At 38.8% G+C, this 24656-nt stretch overlaps 2 protein-coding genes across 2 annotated transcripts; one reads left to right on the top strand and one right to left on the bottom strand.

Moving 5' to 3' along the window:
- The first annotated feature begins 1823 nt into the window (after positions 1 to 1823).
- On the top strand, positions 1824 to 24267 carry rnf207a (ring finger protein 207a). Its single transcript, XM_084929162.1, is given in 18 exon segments — positions 1824 to 2109; positions 8079 to 8211; positions 8800 to 8944; positions 9302 to 9383; positions 9519 to 9594; positions 10504 to 10629; positions 11378 to 11424; positions 12640 to 12712; positions 13956 to 14024; positions 14370 to 14438; positions 15406 to 15512; positions 18185 to 18362; positions 18904 to 19089; positions 19369 to 19420; positions 19505 to 19622; positions 20163 to 20255; positions 20757 to 20813; positions 20815 to 24267. Coding segments are annotated over 18 exon segments (1884 nt in total). The 5' UTR covers positions 1824 to 1918; the 3' UTR covers positions 20897 to 24267.
- On the bottom strand, positions 5116 to 7131 carry zpr1 (ZPR1 zinc finger). Its single transcript, XM_084929163.1, has one exon. The coding sequence runs from the start codon at positions 6966 to 6968 to the stop codon at positions 5607 to 5609; it is 1362 nt and encodes a 453-aa protein (XP_084785289.1). The 5' UTR covers positions 6969 to 7131; the 3' UTR covers positions 5116 to 5606.
- Positions 24268 to 24656: the final 389 nt, after the last annotated feature.

The raw sequence follows: 24656 nt of genomic DNA, 5'->3' as shown, positions 1-24656 counted from the left end.
ATACCTTCAAAGGTGCTAGAAGACATTACAATTATTGTGATTACATATTACAATTTTTTTATGTGTTTTTGTCATTATACTCTGTCATATGGTTCATAAAATTTATATAAAAGACAGACTGACATGCGTATGTGTGTGTGTGTGTGTGTGTACATACGTTACATTTTGAACCTATAAAATAAGTTATTTATAGGATATATTTTACTGCAAAAGAAAAAAAATAAAAATAATAACAATAATAATATTTTGGCAACAAAAAAGTTTAAAAGACAGTATTCAAGGTACAGTGCAATAAACTAACAGTATTACTAAAAAAAAAGAACAAAACAAAAAACAAACTCTCGATAGAACTGAGAATTTGTATTTAAGTTTGAAGGCAACCACAAACTTCAAGATTCATTTGATTTGGCTGCCAAATCAAAGAGCAGAGCCAAACTCAGTTAAGATAACAGTATTTGGATGATGACATGCTTCCAGGTGTCAAAATAGATACATTTGTCACACAGAATGTGGTCCACTTGAGGAAAAAAGTAATTTTGTTAGATGGCATTACAGTATATTACAGTTTTTCCTGTATTTCACTGTCATTATGGAAGGATAATGAAATTATAGCTATACTCCCTCAGATGCTGTGTAAAATTAAAAGCACAGATAAACAGACTGATGTATATGTGTATACATATACATACACATACCTACACATGCAAACATTATTTAAAAACATAACATATATATATAACATATATAACAGTTTTGGAGGATGTAAAAAATAAGATTAGCCCCAATGTGCACTATTCTCATGTCTAAACAGCTATTTTTAGACTATATACAGTGGGTAAAGTAAGTATTGAACATGCCACACATATTTCTAAAGGTGCTATTGGGATGAAATTCTTGCCAGATGTCAGTAACAATCCATCCAATCCACACATGCAAAAAAAAAAAAAATCAAAACATAGATGTCTATAAATTAAGTCATGTGTAATAATAATGAGAAATGACACAGGGAAAAGTACTGAACATGCTTACTGAAATGTATTTAATACCTACTACCTGTATGGAGAAACTAGTTGCAAGCATTGCTCAGGTCTGTTTTTGGCCCATTCTTCCAATATCTATCTATCTATCTATCTATCTATCTATCTATCTATCTATCTATCTATCTATCTATCTATCTATCTATCTATCTATCTATCTATCTATCTATCTACATATACATATAAACATGTGGCCTTGGAATAATGCACTTTACTTGAGTCTACAGATTACATGTGAATGAGTAGGTTGTATAAATATATGTACATATTCCAGATGAACATGTGGGATTGAGCAGGAGGACATTAGAAATAGGACAACTGTTGTTACAGTCTGTGTGGGATGGCAATATTAAATTTCCCTTTTGCACTTTGGCAACACGTGGGGGCTGGCATGAGGTGTGTGTGTGCTGTCAGCTGCCTGGCAGACAGAGCCCATCGCCCTACTATTGAAGAGTTTCTGCATTGCTGTCATTCCTGCTGTGGGTAGCTGATAGCACCACTAAAAGGTAAGACAGAGCCACTCTGTGCTTTCCACAGACCGGCCTACTACATTTACAGTAAGTTTAGTTTGATAGTGGATATAATGTTAGTGATGACATCCTATTTTTATGTTATATATTTATGATCTGTGGATTGTGCATAGTCACCGAATTTACAGGCTGGTATTACTTGTCTGACAAGGTAAGCGATAAATGTTGTCCTTGTTTAATTATTCACGATCAAAGTGTTTCATTATCACACTTGGCCTGGTCTCTGGGGTGTAATTCAGTATCACAGCACTATCGAAAGCTTTTTAAAGTAATGTGATTTTGTAGTCTTAAAAAAAGGCAGTTCCAAGAACAAACTAAAGGATTGTTGTTATTCATGTACTCTGTTCCCAGATGGCAGGAGGAATCTTCAACAACTTGGGCAGTCTGTGTAAAGTGGATTGTGCTAATGTTCACCCCTTGATGTGTCACCTGTGCCATGAGCAGTACCAGTCCCCATGTTTATTGGACTGCTACCACATCTTTTGTGCCCGCTGCTTGAGAGGTCGGACTATTGACAATCGCCTCAGCTGCCCCCTCTGTGGGTAAGAGAGGGCACTTTGAAGTTCGTCATGGTCAAATTAGACTATGAAAGTATAAGTCAAACATGGTGTTTTAATATGTGCTTAGGAGACCTGAGCCTCCACATCACACCAAAGTGAATGACTTGTGGTTTTGGTGGCTTAAAGACACTCTCATTTTGAATTACAACCTTACACAATTTACAGCAACATTACTTATAATTTGTTAGGGATGGGTACCGGTATCCGGTGCCATGATGGCACCGGTTCTGTCATAAACGGTAGTAACCAGACTGAAAAGCAGCGCACATTTCGGTGCTTTATTTCGGTGCTTTTTTTTTTCCTGAGCTGTGATACACTTTAGATTCTAGCCAATCATTTTACGTTTCCGAGGATAGTAGGCGGGTCCAGGTACATACGTTCTTTTAGAGCAGAGCTACAGATTAAAAATGCCCAAGGCGAAGCGGTCAAAAGTCTGGCTGTACTTCACAGCAAAAGATGCAAACTCAGCAGCCTGCAACAAGTGCTTTAAGCTGATACTGTGATACTGTCAAAGGAGGTAACACCTCAAATCCGATGAAACACCTGGCGACGCATAGCGTTTTTTTTAAAAGCCGAGAAATGCGCCGTATTTGATAGCTTGCTGCGAGACCTCACACTGAGCACATCTGCTGCGGGTGGGTTGCCTGTTATCGGACCCGGAGTTTGCAACATCCCCCAAAAACCGAAGAGTAGAGTCCTGGCCCCTAGCCCTGCCAGTGTAGCAGAAATGATGACGGATGATGATGGCAGCAGCAGCCGTTCTTCTCTGCGTGAGTAGCTTAATGTTGTTCGTGTGTAATTTACGTTGAGTAGGCTAACCACGTTATTACATTAATGCACGTAAGGTGAACTAGCAAACATCATCATAGTTACATGCGGCTGTCTTCTTGTTTGATGGCAGATACTCCCTTCACCCTGGCCAAAAAGGCTAAAATGACCAAAGAAAAAGTGGAAAACAGTTAAACATGAGAGGTTTTTGGACAAAGTTTGTGTTTTTTCCATTGTTTAAGCACTGCTTCCAGCCAAGAATGATACCATATATGCCCCATAGCTGCAGAAAAGGCTAACATTGTTATCTTTTTACAAAAAAACAGCTGAACATGAGAGGTTTTTGGACCAATTTTGTGTTCTCCATTCTTTAAGCACCGGTTAAGCACCGGCACCGTTTCAAAAGTACCGGTTTGGCACCGGTATCGGATAAAACCTAAACGATACCCATCCCTATAATTTGTATTAGAAAGTTGAGTAAAACTGTCAAAATATGATAAAAGCTGGATTCTTATAATAAAATATAACTTTACTTCTTGAAAACACCTCAAGGATTTTGGGCAGCGCTGCTCAACAGGATTGGTTCCATGTAAATTAAAAAATAGATTGCTTGGGTTTGTGCAGGAGACTGAAGAAGAACATCAAGTCTCACTGTTTTGTTTTTTAGGGCGCTGCTATGACCCACTGCTGGCCCGGTGTGGGTAGGGCAGAACTGAGTGGCTGGAGCAGCTGCAGGGTCAACCCAGTCTCTTATTTAGCCCTTGGCCCCAATACGCAAAGGGGCTGCAACTTCCATGAAGCCATGTCACAAAGAAAACAAAGTATACCGGTATTTGGCAGCAGTGCTAACAGCTTAGGACAATCAAAAGAAGTCACATGATAGCAGTCCATTTAATATCTTATTAAGGAATGACCCGTGGTTCACAGTCACCTTCAGATCTGCAGTATTAACTTTCCCTCATCAAAGCATGGGTCCATAGAAAAGGTCCTCTGATGCACAGTATCAGTCTTATTCTGCTGTGTCAGAACGCATACGACTTTGTCTTATCTGAATCAGATATAGTGGTGATGAATTTGAGAGTATTTTAATTATTCTGAGATGCTTTCTACTTTCTTGTAGTTTCAAACCCAGAACTGCTTTAAAAAAACCAAAACATTGTGTATAAAATTCCTCTGGGTTTATATCTGAATTTATATTGATTCTTTACACATACCCATATTACACTGCCAATGAGGTATGTGAATTTATTAAAACACAATTCTCTTGAAAAATTAATGACTGTGGAACCCCACATCTAACTTCCTCAGAGCTAGTTTAACTGTCATGAGGTGCATCAGATTATATAGTCAACAGTAAAAGTCAAAGTAATACCAACACATATGTTTTTACATACTGGATCTGTTTTTTCACAGTAATAACACAGTGGGCACAAAGCCACTTTGCTCTGCTGTCTGAGCTCAGGATACAGGGGCCCACTGTCTGGCAGCTATTTCCACCAGCTAACAGCTGCTCACTCAAGAACCACATAATCTAGGAACTCACAACTCTATTAGTAGAACACAATGGATCCCTGTTGCTATGAAAACTAGATAAAATGTTCATAGTGGAGGCAAGAAGAACAATATTTAAGTCAAATGGGCCTGTGCAGATGTGGTAATGTAACAAAAACTGGTTACATGTGGTCGTACAGCACTTGGGTTTCAATCTGCATGTACAGTGTTTTTATAACCCTCTAACCCAGTTTCCTACACGTGATTCAACCCAGTCCTGTATTTATTTCTTTAAAAACGGGACTGGGTTGAATCACGTGTAGGAAACTGGTTTAGAGGGTTCTAAAAACACTTTATTTAAACAATTTAAAAAAAAACAAAACACTGAAACAAGTTTTGGGGTCTACAACTAGGCTTAAAAAGGTGTATGAAAATAAGACACTTTCTTACCAAGGTAGTAATTTAGTCAGTATTAATTAGATGTAAGGTAATTTAATTGGTTTATAGACAACTAATTGCTCTTCAGTTCAAATTGATTTCTTAATCAAACATAAACACTCCAATTCAACCTTTGAAATTAGAAATTTGCTGCAGTTTATTCCATGTCAGTTAATACTGGGTGATTAGGATATTTTACGCTGTAAAAAAATAAATATTGATAATCTCTAAACAAATAAGTTTAAAAATGCTGTGTTCAAGGTACAATAAATTGAGAACACTACCAAAAAATGAGTGAAGTGAGAATTTGTATTTCAGACTCAAGGCAATGACAAAAAGTAAAATTCATCTTTCAGAGTCAAATCTGCCAAATCAAAGAGCAGAGCCAAACTGCCAATTAAATACCAGTATTTGGACGATGGCACACTTACAGGTGTCAAAATAAATACATTTGTCACACAGAAAGTGGCCCACTGAAAGGAAAACATCACTTTAATCTGAGTAAATGCAGTGCCATCTTCAGGGATTTCACAAGAATGCACTAAGTCATCAAGGATGTACGGTTAACAACAGCATTTTAATGTGTTATTATACAACTTATTATATGCCTTTTATTTTTAAAGTACATTTAGAAAATTTGGAATTCTTCTCATTGATCAACATACCAATGAAAGGGAGTATTCACCCAGTGTTTAACTTAAAATGAGTCAAAGTGGCCGAAAATATGGAGCAACTTAATTATACTGGGATTTCCTTTTGGACATTAACTAGCACAGATAAACTCATTCAGTCCCTCCAGGTACTGCTGGCACATTATTTTTCTCTTCATAATTCTCAGTCTTCATGTCATTCAGTCCCAGCTCTTCATTCTGTTGAAACGAGCGGGCGTACTTCTCAACAGTCATCTCGGGATCTGGCTCCGGAGCGTAGACATTCTGTAAATAGCTGTTCCCTGCAGGGTCATCAAGGATGACATGGACATCGAGTTCTCCTACAATGATCTTGTCTATTTTCTCTCCAAACTCACGCAGCTTCTGTATCCGATCTGAAGTGCTGCTGTCCCCACAGATGAAGGGGTTTTTGGAGACAGTCAGGTCTTTGATGTCTTTCAGCAAGCCCTCAAGAGTTGTGAACTTCCCACCCAGGGCTGCCATCCCCAGTTCGAATTCCAGCTCTGGAATGATGACGGCGCACGTCTCTGATTTCAGCAAATCTCGGGTCATGTCGGAAGGATCGGTGATGTGCAGGGTGATCTTGGTGCCAAGCGCCTCTGTCGCTCCACCTGATTTCACCTCATTGGTCCGATGGCCACAGCTGTCACAGTTAGTGGCCATGATGATTACCTCCTTGAAGTGGGGGATCTGGACCAGTTTCATGTTGGTTGAGGCTGGTGCGTTGCACTCGGGACAGTTAGTGTTGAATGTCAGAACTTCATTTCTCATCGTCTCCAGGTCGCTGCCCGCTGGTTCCTCATCCAGGTCGTCATCTGCCTTTATTCCCAGCTGTATATCCTGCTGGACTGTCCGCTTGAAGGTGGTTACTGTGAGAGCCTCATCTTTTTGCGGTGCAACAGGATTTTCCACAAAACTGTTCCCAGATGGATCCTCAATCACCAGGGTGAACTCATTTTCAACCTCTTTTAGCTTCCTGAGCTTCTGGATGAATTCTTCTATCTTCTCAGCCACCTCAGGATGTGTGGCTCGCCTCACAGCCTGGTCTTGCTCCAATCCTGCGACTGCTCTGTCTAAAAGACCCTCAATGGTAGACAGAGATCCCTTCTGAGTGAAGGCAGGGATTTCAAAATCCAGCTCGGGGATCCTTGTGGTCGCACTGTCTGCTTTTACAACCTCCCGGTTTAGGTCCTCTTTTGTTTTGACTTTAAGCGTGTAACACACGCCTTGCTCTTGAATCCGACCCGCAGACTGGATTTCAGTGTTTGTCCAGCCACAGTTGGCGCAGCTGAAGGAGCTCAGAATTATTTCTTTAAAGAAAGGGATTTTGGTCAGAAGCAAACGTGTTGTACCGTTCTTGTAGCAGTTCATACACAGGCTCTCAATCTCAGTGGGCTGCCAGTCGTCGTCGTCTGCGCTAATATCCTTGAAAACGCTGCCACCTCGAACATGTTCCTCTGAAATAACAGACATGTTTAACGCTGACTATAACGTCGCTTTGTAGACAAGGTTACACACGCTGTCGTTTTCCCTACAGAGATAGCTCTTGCTAGAAATTTCCAGATAACACACCACCAAACCTCCGCTACAGCGCACGTTTATTTGACAGTCTTCCGCTTTCTCTTCTTCGACGGTGACAGCGGCAGTGTTTAGGTCTCCAGTGCTGCCCCCTCAGGCTTGCTGCAATACTGCACCAAAATATTTGAAAGGTTTTTATTCTTCTTCATGGAGACAAGCTCGTTTTGCAATTTTCTTTCTTTCTTTTTAAAAAAAATATTTCTGTCTTATATTATATGTGATTTTGTTATATTTTTTGCAGATCACTGGAAATATCTATCTATCTATCTATCTATCTGTCTGTCTGTCTGTCTGTCTGTCACTTTCTTAAGTTTGTTTTTTGTTTTTAAATTGCATCTCTGGTTGTTTTTGCTACTAATTCAATTTCTGGAAAAAAAATGTGTTGCTTAGTAAAGTAAATGTTCAATTTTTTGGGGAAAAAAGAGAGAAAATGTTAGTGCTTTGAAAAAAGCACTACCCCCCCCCCCCCCCCCCCCCCCCCCCCCCCAGTGTTTTAGAAAACACTGGGACAGGGGTGTGTTTACTCTGTGCTGCATCACATTAAAAGCTACTTTTAGATGCTCCATTATTCACAAGGGGTCACCACAGTTGGTAGCTCCACATGTTTGATTTAGCAGATTTTGTGCAAAATGGAATGGATCTTTTGCATGTTATACAGATTTTAAATTACTATGTGTTGAATCACAGCCTCCTGTAAAAACACTGTCACGATTTGCAAACTGATGAATCTGTCTGGTGTAGTTTAGAGAAGCAAATTATTCTCTGATATAGACTGACAGTCAGGCCCTTTTTTATTGCATTTTTTTAGAATGCCCTATATGTTATGAGTGGATGACAACTCTGGACTGCAGAGAGTATAGTTTAAAAAGAGCTGCATATTACTGTGTCGTTATTGTTTTAGTGATTCCCAGCAGGAGTGAACTTGAAAATTCACAAAATACTGTTTGTAGATAACTTTCATGATTCCTCTTAACATATTTTTTAAGCTGTTTGTCTTTGCCACAGATACCCATCTATAGTAAAAGGGAATAGTAGCCTCCCACCAGAGGACCGTCTTCTGAAGTTTCTTGTTGACAACAATGCAGATGCTGAGGAGGCAGTGCAGTGTGCCAATTGTGACCAGGAAAGCAACAAAAAGGTACTGATCTAACAGACCAATATTAATTCATGTTAAATGAACCCATGGATAACCAGAAAATTACCTGCATTCTCTTAAAGGCTTCCAATTCTTTAGTCTTTATTATGACAGGAAAGCCAGGAGAAAGGCATGCAGTAAATGGCCTCAAAGCTCACTTGAACCCAGGAGTAAATAGCCTTAAAACATACGGTTCACATGCTTAACCCAGCCAGCTTTACCAGGATCCAAAACAGTCCCTTTTAATGGCATGCTTATTTCATAGCCACATATTAGGAGACAGGCGACCTATTACTTGGGCTTTTTAAGTGCATAGGAGAAACCAAAGACTAACAGGGATGCAGCTTTTAAACGGGCTGAATTCTTAATTTCTGCAGGAGTGTTTGTAGAACTTCAAAATTTTTCACTTCAGCTTTTCAGTTTTAATTTTTTGATGTTTCATATCCAATTTTAATGCTGCTCACATTCGTCCTATAATATATGTTCTCTAAATTAAAGTCTAAATGACCACTGAGTACAACAGTGAAAATTTTAATATAAAACATATTCATAAATCTTTTAAAACATTCTTAAATATTCTTATTTATACAGGACACAGGGGTGATGTACTACTGTAACACTTGCAGCCAGCCATTGTGCGCCACCTGCAGGGAGCTGACACACAAGGCCAGAATGTTTTCCCACCATGAGATTGTGTCCTTGGCCAAACGCACCAAAGCCAAACACAGGAAATGCTGTGAGTCCCACCTGTAATTTACTCCAGAAGAATTACTCACCTACGAGGCTCAATTACACCTGTGTAGAAACATGTTCATAAGAACTGTAATTATTCCAGCGCTATGGCTGAATTTTCCTGGCTACATGTTAATCATACTCTCACACGCAGTGGTGGGTAATTTTTAAAAGCAGCATAAAAAGGAGTGGTGTTAACACCCCAGTCAGTATGAGTGTGGTCTTTTATTTTTAATCAGCAACCTGTGTCTGTATTATGAACCTTACGTGTTACATACGGCCCACTAGAATAACAGAATAGCAGTACTTTAACTCTGGCACTCCTGTGAGCTGAAGTTAAAAGGCGTCTGTGTCTCCGCAGCTCTCCACGAGGAACCTTACATCCTATTCTCTACAGAGAATAAGTCTATGCTTTGCATCAAATGCTTCAGGGACATGCAAGTGTGAGTGAACCCGCTGCATAAAATTTATGATTGTCAGAACTTCTCTTCTCTTCTCTTCTCTTCTCTTCTCTTCTCTTCTCTTCTCTTCTCTTCTCTTCTCCATGCTAATTCAGGTGTGTTTTTGTTTTTCCCCAGGGAGAGTCGGAGTCACTGCATTGATATTGAAACTGCTTACATCCAGGGGTGTGAGATGTTGGACCAGGCTGTGCTGGTGAGAGAGTCCTGTTTGTTCATCTACATATTCATGACACCCAAGGCAAAAAAAAAAAAAGCATTATGAATAATTCAGGTACTCTGAAGTGTTGATAATAATGTGAGATGCGGTGCAGGTGTTCCCAAAATTTGTTTAGCTCGTTAAAATAACATTTTAATTTGTGCTTCTATTTGACTGCCCATTTTTTGGGCTTACCAAGAAAAGCTTGCATGCCCAAAGTCTATAGAACTGTAGAGTCATATATGTGACATTTTCAAGTAATAAAGTATTTCCAGTATGTCCACCCATTTTTTGCCACTTATCCTGGTCCAGATTACAGGACAAGCACTTCAAGCATAGTTCCTCAGACCTCTATCTTCCCTGTAACACGCCTCCACCATCATAACTAAGACTGTAAAGAGATGTTTTCATCAAGGCATCTGAGAGACATCATCTCTTATGTTCTGGTTCATAAGATCAGATCCATCCTAGTCAGATATCAAAACCACCATTGGATCAGGAGGTGCACAGGCTCTACTGTGAGCAGAGGTCTTATCAGTCTGCTGCTCTATTCTTCCTTCACATATTAACAAAACCCGAAGATACTTAAACTCCCAACTCCTCTTGCCTCAGGTCTGATCCCCAGCCTGGCTGAGAAACCATGTCCTCAGGCTTGAAGGTGCTTGGGGACATATTTCAGAAATAAGGGCGGTTGTTGTGTTTTGTGTGCTTTACCTGGAACTGGGCAATAAAAAAACAGCTACACTAAACCAGTCCAAATCTCAAGGACTTTATTAAGTATATCTGTACAATCAAGTGCTACAATCAATTGAACGATCTTGCATTCCCTGAAATAAAAGATGATTCCCATTCATTAAGTTGTTAAAAAGCTCACGATTGTCACCAAGCGCTCTTTTCCCTCTGTAGGTGGTAAAGGAACTGCAAACTTCAACTGGAGAGGCGATCCTTCTGCTGAGAGCTATGCTAGGAGAAGTGTGTCTGAACGTGGAGGAAGAAGAGAACGCAATCTGCAGTCTGTTCAACAGTTTGCAGGTCACATATTGATCCGATTTTATTCAGCTGCTGTTGTTTATCCTCCCCAGCCAACTGTAGGAAAAGAAAACTGCTTACACAAATATTTATTTGAATGTGTTGACAGTGTTTGAGTCTAGCTCTGATGATGACGCATCAGAATGTTTAAACACTGTAACCACAACAGGCGCTGTGATGACAGGTGTGGTGAGGTGTAAAGATGTTAAAATGATCCCTTAGCTTTAGAAAAAGGGTTATTGCCCTGTCCTCTTCTTTGAATCTTAAAATTGTTTACTGGAAAAAGATCCAACTGTCTCTAAACTTCTGTCTATAGAAATATTTTTGGGTTTAAAGTGAATGCAGAGATCATCTCTAACACCAAATGTTTTTTATTATGTTCACATGATCCATTGGGTTACCAGGATTTAATGTGTCAGGTCTGCTTAGATTAAATTAGTTGCAGAGAAGTGGACTAATCTGGACTAACTGAATGGCTGTCAGATAGTTTGCTTAGATTTAACCATCTGCCTTAATCATCTTCTTCACAGAAATAACACATGGCACATTCTGGCACCATTAGCACTGTTTGGCCACTGGATGTCTCTGTTAACCTAATTGTGAGAGAAGAGTGAATTTTATTTGCAAAATGCACAATCAAACAGAACAGAAAGCACACTGTGGATTTTACATGTTGAAAATTAATGTTAGAGACCTCAAGGCTATTTTACGGTGGATAAAAGAGTCTGTTTTCTCTTTTCTGATCTGACAGGAAAAACTAGAAGAGAGGAAGAAGATCCTGTTAAAAGCAGCTCAAAGGTAAAAACCACATTTATAAAGAGTTAGCTTTCTTACATTGTTCCACACAGTTTGTGTCATAATATTTACGAAGCCGAATGCCATTATTCCACTGTCACTGTATGACTTGATACCTTTTCCCATTGTATCATGCTGCATTGTGCTCAGGGTGATAAATAGCAGTGCCCTGTTTGCTCTGGAATAATCTCTGTCCGCACCGAACACCTTTTCTTGGATGATTTTCATCAAAGCATGGAGCTGAATTTAAACCACTTCAGTAGGATTATATGTTTGCAGCTTGTGTCTGCATCCATTCAATGAAAATAAGGCCAACTGAAAAGTGTTAGGAAACAAATATATGATATGTAAATCACAGACTTACTGAAGTCTATAATATCAACAAAAGCAACTGCTCCGGGAAAGCCTAGAAGCTGTCTGTAGATTTTCTACATTTTGCATTAAAACAGAACATATTTACGACGACTGATGGGTCAAGTGAAAATATATAATACACTGTCTTGAGAATATTATCTTTTCTTTCCCACTTTGCTATTTACTTTTTAGCTGCTTGCTTGTGCAGAACTTTTGTTTCTCAAACTATTTAACATTGACTCTATGCCACGAAAATAATTACAGATAGATTTATATTAGAATCAGTAAACTTTGATTAAATGCCACTGTTGCAGCTAATTAGTACGTTGGTTCAATTAACTGCACGTCAGGTAAAATTTCTGAAAGACTAATGGCTTATCACCAACTGATGATAAACTCGCAAACTTAAATTTGTGTTTATCCAGGTTTTTATTTTGTCTGGAAAACGTTGCAAGCACTTTTGCTCGCCTCTCCAAGCACTCCATGTGTACGTGTGCATGATTGAATGGGAACAATTTTATGTATTTGAGTGGGTGAGTGTATGAAGTTGCACTCTGTGGGGATCTTTAATGAGATTTTTTGTGGCCGGTGTCCTCCATCTCTTTCTGTCTCCCTCTTGCCTGGAAGCCAGCCAGCGGCTGCCTTCCCGGAAGGGCGTTAAAGGCTATTTATGTCAGGCTTTGTGTATCTGAGCTGGCATCTGTGCTTGTGTGTTTGTTACAAGAGAAGACAGATAGATTAGCTCCTGGAAATATGGAGTATGTTGTTTGCGGTTGCACCTCCTGAGCTGATTCCTCTGTGTATTGTGGCAAGCGTGAATGTGAAGGTGTAGTCTTACATATTTGTGCATTTGTGTGTTTGCAGCCAACATGAAGAGAAGGAGAAAGCACTGAAGGAGCAACTGTCACACCTTACTGCACTCCTACCTACCCTCCAGGTTAAGTGCTGTAAAGTAGACAAATGTTTCTGTTTCTCCACAATTATCAGACCTTGAAAGAAAATACTCAGATCCTTAATAAATTAAGAGTACACGCAGAACAACATAAAATACTCAAATACCAGAACTAGTAAAAGAATGAGTAAAAATGCGAAATATGAGCAAAAAGTACTTGAATTACCTGATTGTACTGCAATAATGCAGTGAATAAAGTATAAAAATCTGTCTGCATATAATTCTAATAATAAATCAACTTATTATGATCTGTTTTAACTATGACATATTCAATTAGCCAGTGTTGAGCTGTGGTTACAAATGAACTAAAAGCTAAAACAGTCATTTCACATTATAAGGACATCAAATGCTGAGATTTTATCAAAGTTGCAGGTTTCTGAGTGGATACACAAGATGCCCCTTCAGTGTCAATCCCATCATGCACTGGGCTGTGGCAATTGTAATACGAGTATCACTCCCACCTGGCCACATATTAACACTTGTCACATTTTAAAGGCACTGGATACAATCTAACAAATTAAATATAAGAAACCTTGTAAAAAAAACCAAAAACCTTCCTTTATAAATACAGTTTAATACTATCAAGGCTGTATCTGCACAAAAATATTCACATTAATGTAATGTAAACTTTTATAGTGTAATACATTATGTTTTAAAATCATTAATTCAGAAAGGTTGTGATGATTATTATTTATTATTTCATCTTCATAATACATTTAGTGGTTAAAATGTTAGCAGCACTCCAATTTGTGGTGCAAAAACTCTGAAGTCGTGTCACATATTGTGAAAGCCAACCAAATAGAATCTGTTTATGGAAAATTACATCACAAAACTAAAGGAAAACAGTAATAAAGAAATAAAAACAGTACGGTGGTAACAAAACAGCTGATAGCATACGATAAAGATTATAAAGTAAACAATATATCACTATTTTTTACAACAAGGAACTACTCGTGTTTAACTGTATTTGAACTGGGAAAATTCTTCGACTGTTAAGGCTCTGGTTTGGGTTAGAATTTCATCCCATTACGTCTTCTTTTTTTTAACTTAACAAAACAGTTTATGTTTCAAAAACAAATCAAGCAGCCAATGAAAGCAACAGTAAAAAACAAAACAGCTAATAGCTTATTTCAGTAGATTTGTATTATATAGATCTGTATATATTTGCAAATTTCTTCTTCTTGCATCTGTTTTTTTTACTCTAATCTTTAACTTTTCATCCTTAAAGGTCCACCTTGTCACCTGTTCAGCCTTCCTCAGCTCGGCTAACAAGTTTGAGTTTTTGGATATGGGCTATGTAAGTATAGCAAAAACTGGGTGAACAGAAACTGTGAACCATGTCCATAATTTTGACAGTATTTTAGTATTTTTTGCAATGAAGGAAAACAGCCCTTCAGTATAAGATGTACGAAAGTAACAGTGAATGAGTGAGTATGGAAGAAGAAGCATGGATTAATAACAGGCGATTGCCCTGTCTGCTGCGTACACAAAGGGCTCTGCTCTTTCTGGGGAAGTTTTCTTGGCAAGAGAAAAGTTGCAGTATTAGCTGCACTGAATAGGCTTTTAAATAGATGAGGTCCACAGTGTCTTGGGGAGGTGAAACAGGTCACTGAATCACACCTGGATGTTCTTGCATACACAGCAACTCATGGAGAGGCTGAAGAGGATTGTGAAGCTCCCTCATCGACTGAAACCAGTGCAGAGCAGCAAAGTAAGTAGGAACAGCATTCATTCAGACATAGAAAAGGTTACACTGAGAAAGCAATCCACTGGAGCCTTTAGTTGTTTAATCTGTTATTCTTTTTTAGTCAGAACTACTTTTTCTTTTATATAAAGTTTTTGGCCTTTTAACGTGCACTATATTTGTTTATTAATAAGTGACACAACACAGTTTGTCTGCGGATCTCTGATAGCTTAATGCAACAGATTAAATAAGGAAGAGAAATAGCTGGCAAAATGACAGAAGCACAGAGGAGACACGATAAATGAATCAGAACAAAACATGGGCTCACAAATTACCCAGAATTTTACATCGGCAAGACTAAACATAGCAAAGGACTAAGTAAGTACACTCCAGCAAGCAAGGCTAAGATGTTTTTGTGTTATATGTGGAAATACATAACATAAATGCTGCAGACAGCAATAAACATCACTCATACGGGAAGAGCTATTAAAACTTATTATTAAAAGCCACTTGGTTAAACAGATAGATTATATTCTAGGAAAGCAAAAAGAAATATGTAACACTTCTTGGGTGAGGCATTTAATCATCTCAAGGCAACTGGAGAGCTTCAGTATGTAGATTCGTGAACTCAAAAGACATTTCCTGGTTTGGTGAAGATTCACATAATTTTTAATCTCATAAATCCAATCAGCAAAGCAGACAGCAGGAGGTGTGTCTACGAGAAAATATATCTGCAGTGTTTCTGCCATTTGTGTCTCTATATCTGTAATCTTAATATTTAAAGCAACAGATACATGCTAACAAATATATCTCATATAAAAAAAAATCTATGATGGAGACATGGGTGTTATGATTGTATTATCAACAGATGCATTTTCAAATAAGTTGTATAATCTTAAAGTACTTTGTTTGATATTTCTTTGTACTTTGTGCTATTTATTTCTTTTTTTTAACCCGAATAAGGCTGAGTGACATTATCTCTGCTCTCCATTAGATCAACACAGAGTACAGAAGTGAGTTTGCTCGCTGTCTAGAGCCTCTGCTGCAGATAGGACCACGCTGCCCTCCTTCTGTCACTGGTTCCACAAGTGCTGCAATACGGTAAGATCATTTTGCTTAGAACCACTTTAAATGTAATCACTAACTGATCCCTTCCTGTGAGTTTTATTTTTACATTGTTCTTTCACCAACTGAATATTTCCACGGCATCTTTTGTATTCTTCCAAGTAAACAAAAGTCTGGGCAGAAAATTTCACACTTGTGAAGCATCCAAACTCAAAATCCCCAAATGTTTTGCAAGTGCACATGGACTGCAGTGAGACAAAAGGAGGCGCCGTGCTGACTGCCACTATGGCAGTTATTTCATCTGTCTGTAAGCTCTGTACGCTGATATATTTATGTAACTCACCTTGTCGTGTGGAGGCTGGACAGGAGGCCCTTCGTCCTGTATTAAAAAGGTCTGGTCGTGCCGTGGCCAGATAACATTTAGGAGAAGGATGCATGAGTGGTTGCACGTGCTCACAGTTCCTGCACAGTGGTTTTTTTGTCTTTTTTTCCTCAAGCTTTACATTATCAGAAGAGGGTTCATTTTTTTAAAAAATCATATGAAGTCAACAGTAAATATGACACATCAGTCAATCGATACTTTATTTATATAGCACATTTATAGACCAGAGGTACACCAAAGTGCTTCTCAATAGTAAAATATGAAATAAAATTAATTATACATTGTAATTACATTACAATGACACATGCCGCTACCCATAAAAATACGAAGAGTTCAGTCCTCTCTTGTTTTGCTTTATGTCATTATCCACATACACAAACTCTCCTGATCATTTTCTTTCCACATCAGTGTCTCGCAACTGTTCACAGGTCCTTAAGCCCACCCACTAATGCCAACATACTGACAACTCTCCTTTGCAATTTAGTTAACGCCCTGCCAATGCAAGATGCAAAGTAGGTAGGGATTGGTGGTCATTCGGCCGCCTGGCACTATTTTTATCCCGGTTTCACAGAACTCTCTCGGATTCATCTGTAAGTTGGCACGCAGGGGCCGCCCGACCGTTTTGTTCCAGACCGTTGATGTCACTGTTTTAGCACGGGCGAAGTCTTTAACTGGCGTCACTACTGGGAGGACAGGGGCTGGATGTTCAGAGGATAACGTGTAGAGCAGACTGAGAAATACATGTTTCAGACAAGTTTGCTGTTGCATCAGCTCTGGACAAAGAGGCAGGAGTAAGAGGCCACCAGGTTGCAGGTAATTTCTTTTTGAGTATATAACATATACCTTAACTTGCATTGTAAGCCCAGAATATTTATTTCACTTTTGGAGTTATCTTTAAGTCATCACTGCTGTGTAGATTTGACTAAATTTGTTTATGAATCAGAGCCTGGCTTTAGCACTCGTGGGTACATTTCCATTGAAGCCTGTGGCACTGTAGGATGGCAGCGGTTACACAAGGTGCTTGACTGATCAGTCTTCGAACTTCACTTTGTACCTCAATTCAGAAACAGAGGAATAAATTAGCTTTTCTTTACCATATGGTAGTTCAAAATAACACCCACATGGTGTAGCCTGTTACTCAGCTGAATGTGCTGTTGTGTCTGAATGCTTCTAATGCAGGATGCAAACCAAGCAGGGATTGGTGGACAGCCAGCTGGCTGGCCCTATTTTTATCATAATTTCACAGAACAGAAGCTCAGTGAAGTCGTACATGTAAGTTCTTTCATGCAAAGAATGCTGCTGCTTTAGTACTGTCAAAGTCTTTAATCAGCTGTGTTGAGACACAGCCTGGATTTTTGGAGATGGGAACGTGAGAGTAATCCATTCACACCTCACCCACCACAAAACGCCTTTCTGGTTGTTTATGCTGTTTTAGGCATGAAGCCAAAATTATGGTCCTACCAGGACCCAGATAAAAGCAGGTTTAGTTGCGCTACCACATGCTGTGCTTGCATACCTTTATACTTTCGGAGAAGTGATGACAATAAGACGCTACTCTTTTGAGTGACAGCAGTTATGTTGATTTACTCATGACTGCACTCATGATAGTGACAACTTCTAAACAGTTCCTCTGTGGATTTACTGTCGCTGTCTGTCTTTTTTTCTGTGGTTAGTTTTTAATATGAACAGCAGCAGATGGTCTGCTTTTTCCAAAATTTGCAGTATTTTATGGAAAGAAAATGTAAAAATGTATGTTTGTCACCAAAAACATTAGTAAGATATAGTGGATACTTGATTTTGGTAGCTTACATATCTGTACTTTCATACTTTCTAAATTCAATTCAGTTTTATTTATACAGCGCCAAATCACAACAACAGTCACCTCAAGGTGCTTTATATTGGAAGGTAGACCTTACAATAATAAATCTAAGTGACTGATGAGGTTACATGTTTAAAACTTTGAGTTACAAAGTATCAAGGAAGAAGAAGCAAAGAGGAGACTTTATAAATTAGTCTAACTTATACATTTTGAATATGCTTTAAAAATGTGTAGCATGATAAAGTTATAACACAAAATAAGAATGAAAGAGAAATAGAACCAAAAATGGACTATATTTGCATGTAGTAAATTTTGTAAAGGTTACAGACTCTCTGGACTTTCTGGCACAGTTTTTGATTTAATTATTTCACCAAAACACACAAAATCTATAATAAATTATGTAAACATATTATAGGTTTTGACTTATTAACTAATTTGACTGTTAAGAATTGAATTTTGTTTTTAATATAAGATATTGTGGTAATATATTTTGTCCTGTCTCTTCAGGCTCCAGTCCCCTCTCACTGTGTCTTGTCGCTCCCCGTCGCTCAGTGAGATGCCCCTGGGCTCGGCGTTTGGGCGAAGGCCCACCTCTCACCGCAACATCTGCACTAAGGTTCTTTTGGCCGAGGGCAGGGAAACACCCTTCACCGAGCACTGCCGCAATTATGAGAATGCCTACAGGGTGAGCTGATATGTGTGACCTGTAAAATTGTGGATTCACCTTTAGGATTTGTGGTAATTACCCAATCCTTAGGTCCAAAAATATTTTAGTTTGCACAATTAATTATACTTACACCAAGGAGTAAGAGGTTTAAAGGTGCTTCTTTTCTTAAGATGATGGTTACAAGAGAACCATCATCTTACAGCTACTTAAATATAAAAAAGATGTTTTGTTGTTTTTAGTAGGCTTTTGTAATCAGTAGAAAATAGGATATATTAGTTATAAAAATAAATGAAATATTTTACCGTTTTATACTTTTATACTTTTTACACCTGAATTTGGATGCACTGAGATACTGAGATACGCAACAGTACACGAGGAGCCCACAAAGTAAAGCAGTGAAACACAGCAGCATAAATTCCACCAGGAGATCATTTTCAACTTGTGTAGTGAGCAGCAAGTTTTTCATGCTCAGCTGCACTTCACAGGCATCTGTACACCCATCATTTTGAAGGAAAGTTCTTACAGGTTGCCCTATATATGTGCATGTCTGTGTGTTTAGTCTCTGCAGACAGAGATGCAGAATCTGAAGGACCAGGTCCAGGAGCTGCACAGAGATTTGACCAAGCACCACTCCATCATCAACACAGATAAAATGGGGGAGATCCTGGACAGATCGCTACACATTGACAGTCAGATAGCTGCCCAGTACTCCACAGTAGAAACTATGAGAGTCATGTTTGAAGAGGTGCGCCAGGTGATACCTGACATTTAGTATGTTCTTGCCTCTGCCAGGCACTTCTGATTAAAACCTATCAACATTTGTGCTTGATTGGTACCTCTAGCTAAATATTACATATTAACAAGCTAGTTTTCACCCATTTGTCATAAATGTAGACTACAGGGAATGCAAACAGAAGAAAAAAGAAAACTGCAAATGCCAATGTATCCCTTGAGTGAACCAACTGCAGTTCCTGCAACATTTTGCTCTGTGAGAATCAGCTTACTTTGCACCTTTTCTTTGCAGATGTGGGATGAGACTTTTCAGAGGGTCACGAATGAGCAGGAGATCTATGAAGGTTTGTCCCCGATAATGACAACAAAAATTCAAATTTAAAGAATCTTTTTTAATAGGTCTAATTAACTTTGTTTACTGACTGCAGCCCAGCTTCAGGACCTGATGCAGCTGAAGCAGGAGAACTCTTACCTCACCACCATCGCTAGACAGATCAGCCCCTACATCCTGTCCATTGCTAAAGTGAAAGAGAGACTTGAGCCCAGGTGTTGTATTAAGAAAGTGGATGACTACAATGTCTGGCAACACAGAGGCAGCTCTCACTGATAGTTAACAAAGTTTGGATCAATCTGCAGCAAAAAACAGCCCCCAAGTATAAAGTTTTTATTTTGAAATACAACACGATACAGCCTCGTTACTCAAACACGAAAGCTCCACCAAAAATAATCAGCTTTCAGAAAGTAAGTAAATTATAAAGAGTGAAAGTAACACAATGTCCATAAAAGTCTTTCATCCACAAATTTATGCAAGAAATGTCTGGGTGCAATGATTCAGTGATTACATAAAGACAGAGAGCACGATCTTCTAAAATATAAAGTATTGGACACACATACTAATGCAAAACCTTGACATTTATTCACAGTGAATGTAGATGTGTATCTTTATCCCCACTACATGCAAAACATTTGTGACCTTTTTTTTTTTTTAAAGAAACAAACAGGCTTATTAGGAAAGGCTGTGGATAGAGTTATGTTGTGTTTGTGTGTGATTTTTTTGGTAATCATCTCTTAAAATGTGTCTCGCAGGTTTCAAGGGCCCAAAGAGCACCTCGATGACCGCACCGAGACGATGCTAAAAATCTATGAAGACAGCACAATGACAAAAGACTGTCAAGAAAGGTATTGATATTTGCTGTGATTAACAGAGGGTTTCTCTAGCTGAAGACTCATGTTAAGTAGAAACTGTCAGCTAGAATAAAAGAGCTGCCACACAGCATGAAAGATTTTGTTTGTTTTGTGAATAAGAGATTATATGTACTTTAATTTAAGGACTTCAAACCTCAGGAAAAATTCTTCAGTCTCTGAGGATTTTTTCTGCCTTTGATGCAAAGGTTTGAGTGATTGAGGGAACTTTTTGTGTGGGGTTTGTGTTTTTTTTTTGTTCATTTGTAGAACTAATCCCCCCCCACACACACACACAAGAAACATTTAAATGTTTATGTCTTGTTTCATCACTCTTATTAGAATGACATATAAAAATCAAAATCAAACAATTATCTGTATTTCTGTTTATGTTCACCCAAAATGTTGTAATATATGCTGTTAAATGTAGTCACTGGCATCAAAAAGATTTATGTGTTTGATTTTACGGTGAGCATTGTTATTTATTTTCATTCACAGTGACAACCAGACTTGTGTCAAAGACAGAGACAAGAACAGCCGCCCACTGATGCTCGAGGGAGAATCCTGTCAAGACCCGCCGTACAGGCAGGCAGAGGGGCCCCACAGAGGCGTCCAGCGGCAATGAGATGCCTTCATAAACACCAACTCATTGCACCAGCGTGCTTTAATTCAGCCATGACATGCACAGGATGGGATGTGACTCTCATGGCTGTCCACACCATGACATTTTCTCAGCAGCAGGAAGCTGTCAACAGCTCCAAGGTGAGCGCTGGGATTGACACTAAGTGGATGTACACGGAGGCCAAGGACTCACACCTGTCAGAGCCTGACTTACAGGACCTCCTTATTCAATGTGGACAAATACAACAATATCATAAAGAGCTGTCATGGGATTCATTAACAAAAGTGAATAAGGTGACGTTTCTGGATTGCCTTTTGTTGCTCTGTTTGTGTTGTTGCTGTTAGAATGATGAGTACACTGAGACTGTGAATTATCGCTCTGTCTGGGTTTTTTTACAGTGTGTGGAATTGCATTTTCTGGTATCTATTCTTTGCATAAAACATTTCCTGTGGAGGCTGATGATGGATGACTGCCTGGGTCCGATTACCCAGAAGACCGTTGAACTGGCGTGACAGCACAGATGAAACACAGCAAATGCAATGATGTGTGTGTCATTCTTGGTGTCAGCTGAGGTCACATGTTGATGTGTGTCATGTGTGTCATGTGTATCATCTCGTGCATCGGCGTAACGTAAAACGGGGCAGTCTATTCCAGGATTGTGTGTGGAGCTTTTTTTTTTGCCTGCAGTTTCAACATCCACATGCAAAAAGCAGGAGAGCTGTAATGGCAGAGGTGTGTGAATGTTACTGGCCTTGCCTTAACCTCCATCTCCTGCTAGCTTTTTCCAACATCATACTCATTCCCAATATGCCAGCCAACTAAGGCTTTCTGTACTGCTGCATGAAATATATTCCTCTTGGTTTGCCTCTGGACTTCATCACAGATAAGTGTCAGCGGCATGCTTTAAGGTGTTTGCCCTGCAGGAAAGCGGTAGAAAACTTTTACACTGTTACTTGTTCTCCTGCCCTTCTTTCTCCCTTGTATCTTTTCTTAATTAATCACGCTGGCATTTTGAACAAATCCCATGATAAAACTGACAAGACTTGGCTTATGAAAGTATTTACATTTCACTGAAAAGGCTGGGTGATCTAGAGGGGCTTCCACGCAGTATATTACCAGAACAATTTGAATTTTAAATCACTTTAGGTGAGACCGTCAAGGAGTGTAAATGATGTTGTTTCAAAGGACTTTTAATCTGCCAAGAAAAACAACATAGTTGAGTAATACAGAGCTTCACACTAAGTAGTAATTCAAGGTGAAACCTCCACACCTGCTACCAGCACAGAAACTATTCTGGGCACAGGTACGGATAATAATGAGGAGCCAGACTGATGGTTTGAGCAAACAGAAGGACAAGGTTATTTACATTACACCGGAGAAGCTAAAGTGGGTTTATTCAGAGCCACCACTTCAGAGGAAATATTGGGGTCACATTGGCCTTAAGGAACAGTCTTGCTCTGCAGAAGAGTCAGAGGTGCAAATTCATTAAAAATACATTTGTGACAGCAGAGTAGCAAATGGCTGTGCTTCTGCTCTGGTCCTGTACTTCCTCCCTCTGGTCATTCATCATCTGCACTCATCCAAATACAAGGCTCATGTTCACTATTCATTATTCTCTCTCCCTCCCTAAGAGTTGTGCTTCCTCACCTACTGTAGGTTGGGCGGGGGGTAAAACGAAAGGCCATTTTACATCATGAAAAAAAAAAATCAATATTTTTGAGGGGCATTAATACCACATTTGGATGGGAAGTTTAAAGAGAGATGGTTCTCTTTTGACTGCAAAGACAGAGCACTCCTCTGTGCCATTTATTTTACTGGAAGTGCTCGTATAGACACTAACAGGATATGCTGCCTTCACAACTCCATTTTTTAAATGTTCAAACCCTAATCAACATGTAATTGAGAAAAAAAGCATTAAAGATGGAAGAGAAGGAAAAGATAAAATGAAAGTTTAATGATTCAGGAGAAATTGGGTCAGGGAAGAAATTTTAATGTATGACAATAAGATGAATGCAGTTAGTGCAAATAGAGCAGATTAAGAATAAAACCACATGGTTTTATAATGAGGGTGAAAATACAGTTAAAAGTCTTAATTATGCTGCATACAGAAGTGCACTTAATATGAAAACATAACTCTAATTAGCTCTAAAAATTAGCTGGCTGGAAATGGTTTGACAGGTTAATTTGTTAAAATGTGCTATTATATTTGAATGGATTACAGTTACAAAGATCATATGAGAGCAATGGAAATTTTCCACAAAGGATTAACAAGTTAACAGAAATAAATAAATAAATAAGAATACCTGCTTCTGAATCACAGTCATGGGAAGTCGGTTCAGGCACTGATGCCCTTGGACTGGCCTAATAAATTACACATTAATCTGACTGTAATACTTGGTCCCAGTGAAATGTTAGAGGAATAAACATTTTAGGAAAATTATTAACAGACTTAACAGACCTAGATAAGAAGAGTAATATCTCCATGTCTGAGGCTTGTAGTGTAACCTAGTTGAGTTGGAAAAGGGTATGGCAGCCTGCGTAGTGAGAATATTTGAATATTCTGTAAGATTAAAGCATAGACTATATATAAAAGATGGTTTCTCCACATTTCAGAGCCTCAGTATTAGGATTTTAGGACATGTAGAGATGATCCACTGTGGTGAGCCCTGAAGGGAGGAGGACGAAGAGGAGGTAGAAGGGGGAAGAAGAAGAATTATTTTTGGCCACTTTCATGTTTTTTGGAGGTCGGACTCACCAGTTATCTACTAGTTATCTACTCACCAGCAAGCTAGTTTTGCAAGTTGGGCAGTTTAAAACAGTGTCCAGAAGAAGTCACATGACCACTTGAGAATAAGCATTTCTAAGCACAGATTGCTAAATTAGTGCGTTACATTTCTATATATAAAAAGATCTTAGAGATAATAAAATCAAATGTTGAGAAAAATCAAAGACCATTTGGTTTTTCCATTTAAGCTTGTTAGAGTTTTCCTTCGAAGTTTGATATAAGGGTCACATGGTTACACCTGATGGCCACAACTTTCTTTACTCTTTTTTTCCCTCATAAATTAGATCAAATGTTTTAGTGAAGTTCACAGATATTGGACTTTGTTACCAGGATACCAACCAGTCTTGATGATTTTTAAAGTGAATATAAAAACATGTCTCTGTTATGAAACATTGAGTGTCTTATAGTCTTGCATACCCAAAATTAAAAAATAAACCTTTAATGCCAGAAGTATAACAAAATAAACAAAGTGCCCAAAAATCCCAAAACATTTGCAGAACAGGAAATCCAAATATCAGATTTCACTGAGACCACAGAACAAGGAGACACAGTAAAATGGACAACACAACAAACGATAAGCAGAGACAGACAATTATACAAAAGATAAGGAGGGGAGAGCAGGTGGAGAACAGGTGGGGAACAGGTGGGGAACATAGCTGTAACTAATCAGGAACAATGAGCCAACAAGGCAATAAAACTAAACAGCGCCAGAAATGAAAGACTACCAAAATAAAACAGGAAGAAACTGTAACTAAACTAAGAATGCAGAAATGGAAAACTGAGGATACGCTGATGAAAGGACAAACTATATACAGAACTCCAAACCAAAGCTAAGCTAATTTACAAAAGAAACAAATTCAAAAATAGAGGAATCATGAACTCTCAAAGGAGAAAATCATTCTCAAAAATAAAGAACAGGGAAATAAGCCCGCTGCATTTAACCCATTCACCCAGTGAAGCGGTCAGCAGCCACCAATCCAGCGCCCAGGGA

The sequence above is a fragment of the Perissodus microlepis genome, chromosome 5 (genome assembly GCF_051167445.1).
Source record: "Perissodus microlepis isolate ML-2025 ecotype Zambia chromosome 5, ASM5116744v1, whole genome shotgun sequence".
NCBI classification, from domain to species: domain Eukaryota; kingdom Metazoa; phylum Chordata; class Actinopteri; order Cichliformes; family Cichlidae; genus Perissodus; species Perissodus microlepis.
This window is presented reverse-complemented; position numbering and strand designations above follow the sequence as displayed.

What these genes read in the sequence shown, in the direction of transcription:
- zpr1 (XM_084929163.1), bottom strand. Translation starts at nt 6,968, where the DNA reads ATGTCTGTTATTTCAGAGGAACATGTTCGAGGTGGCAGCGTTTTCAAG.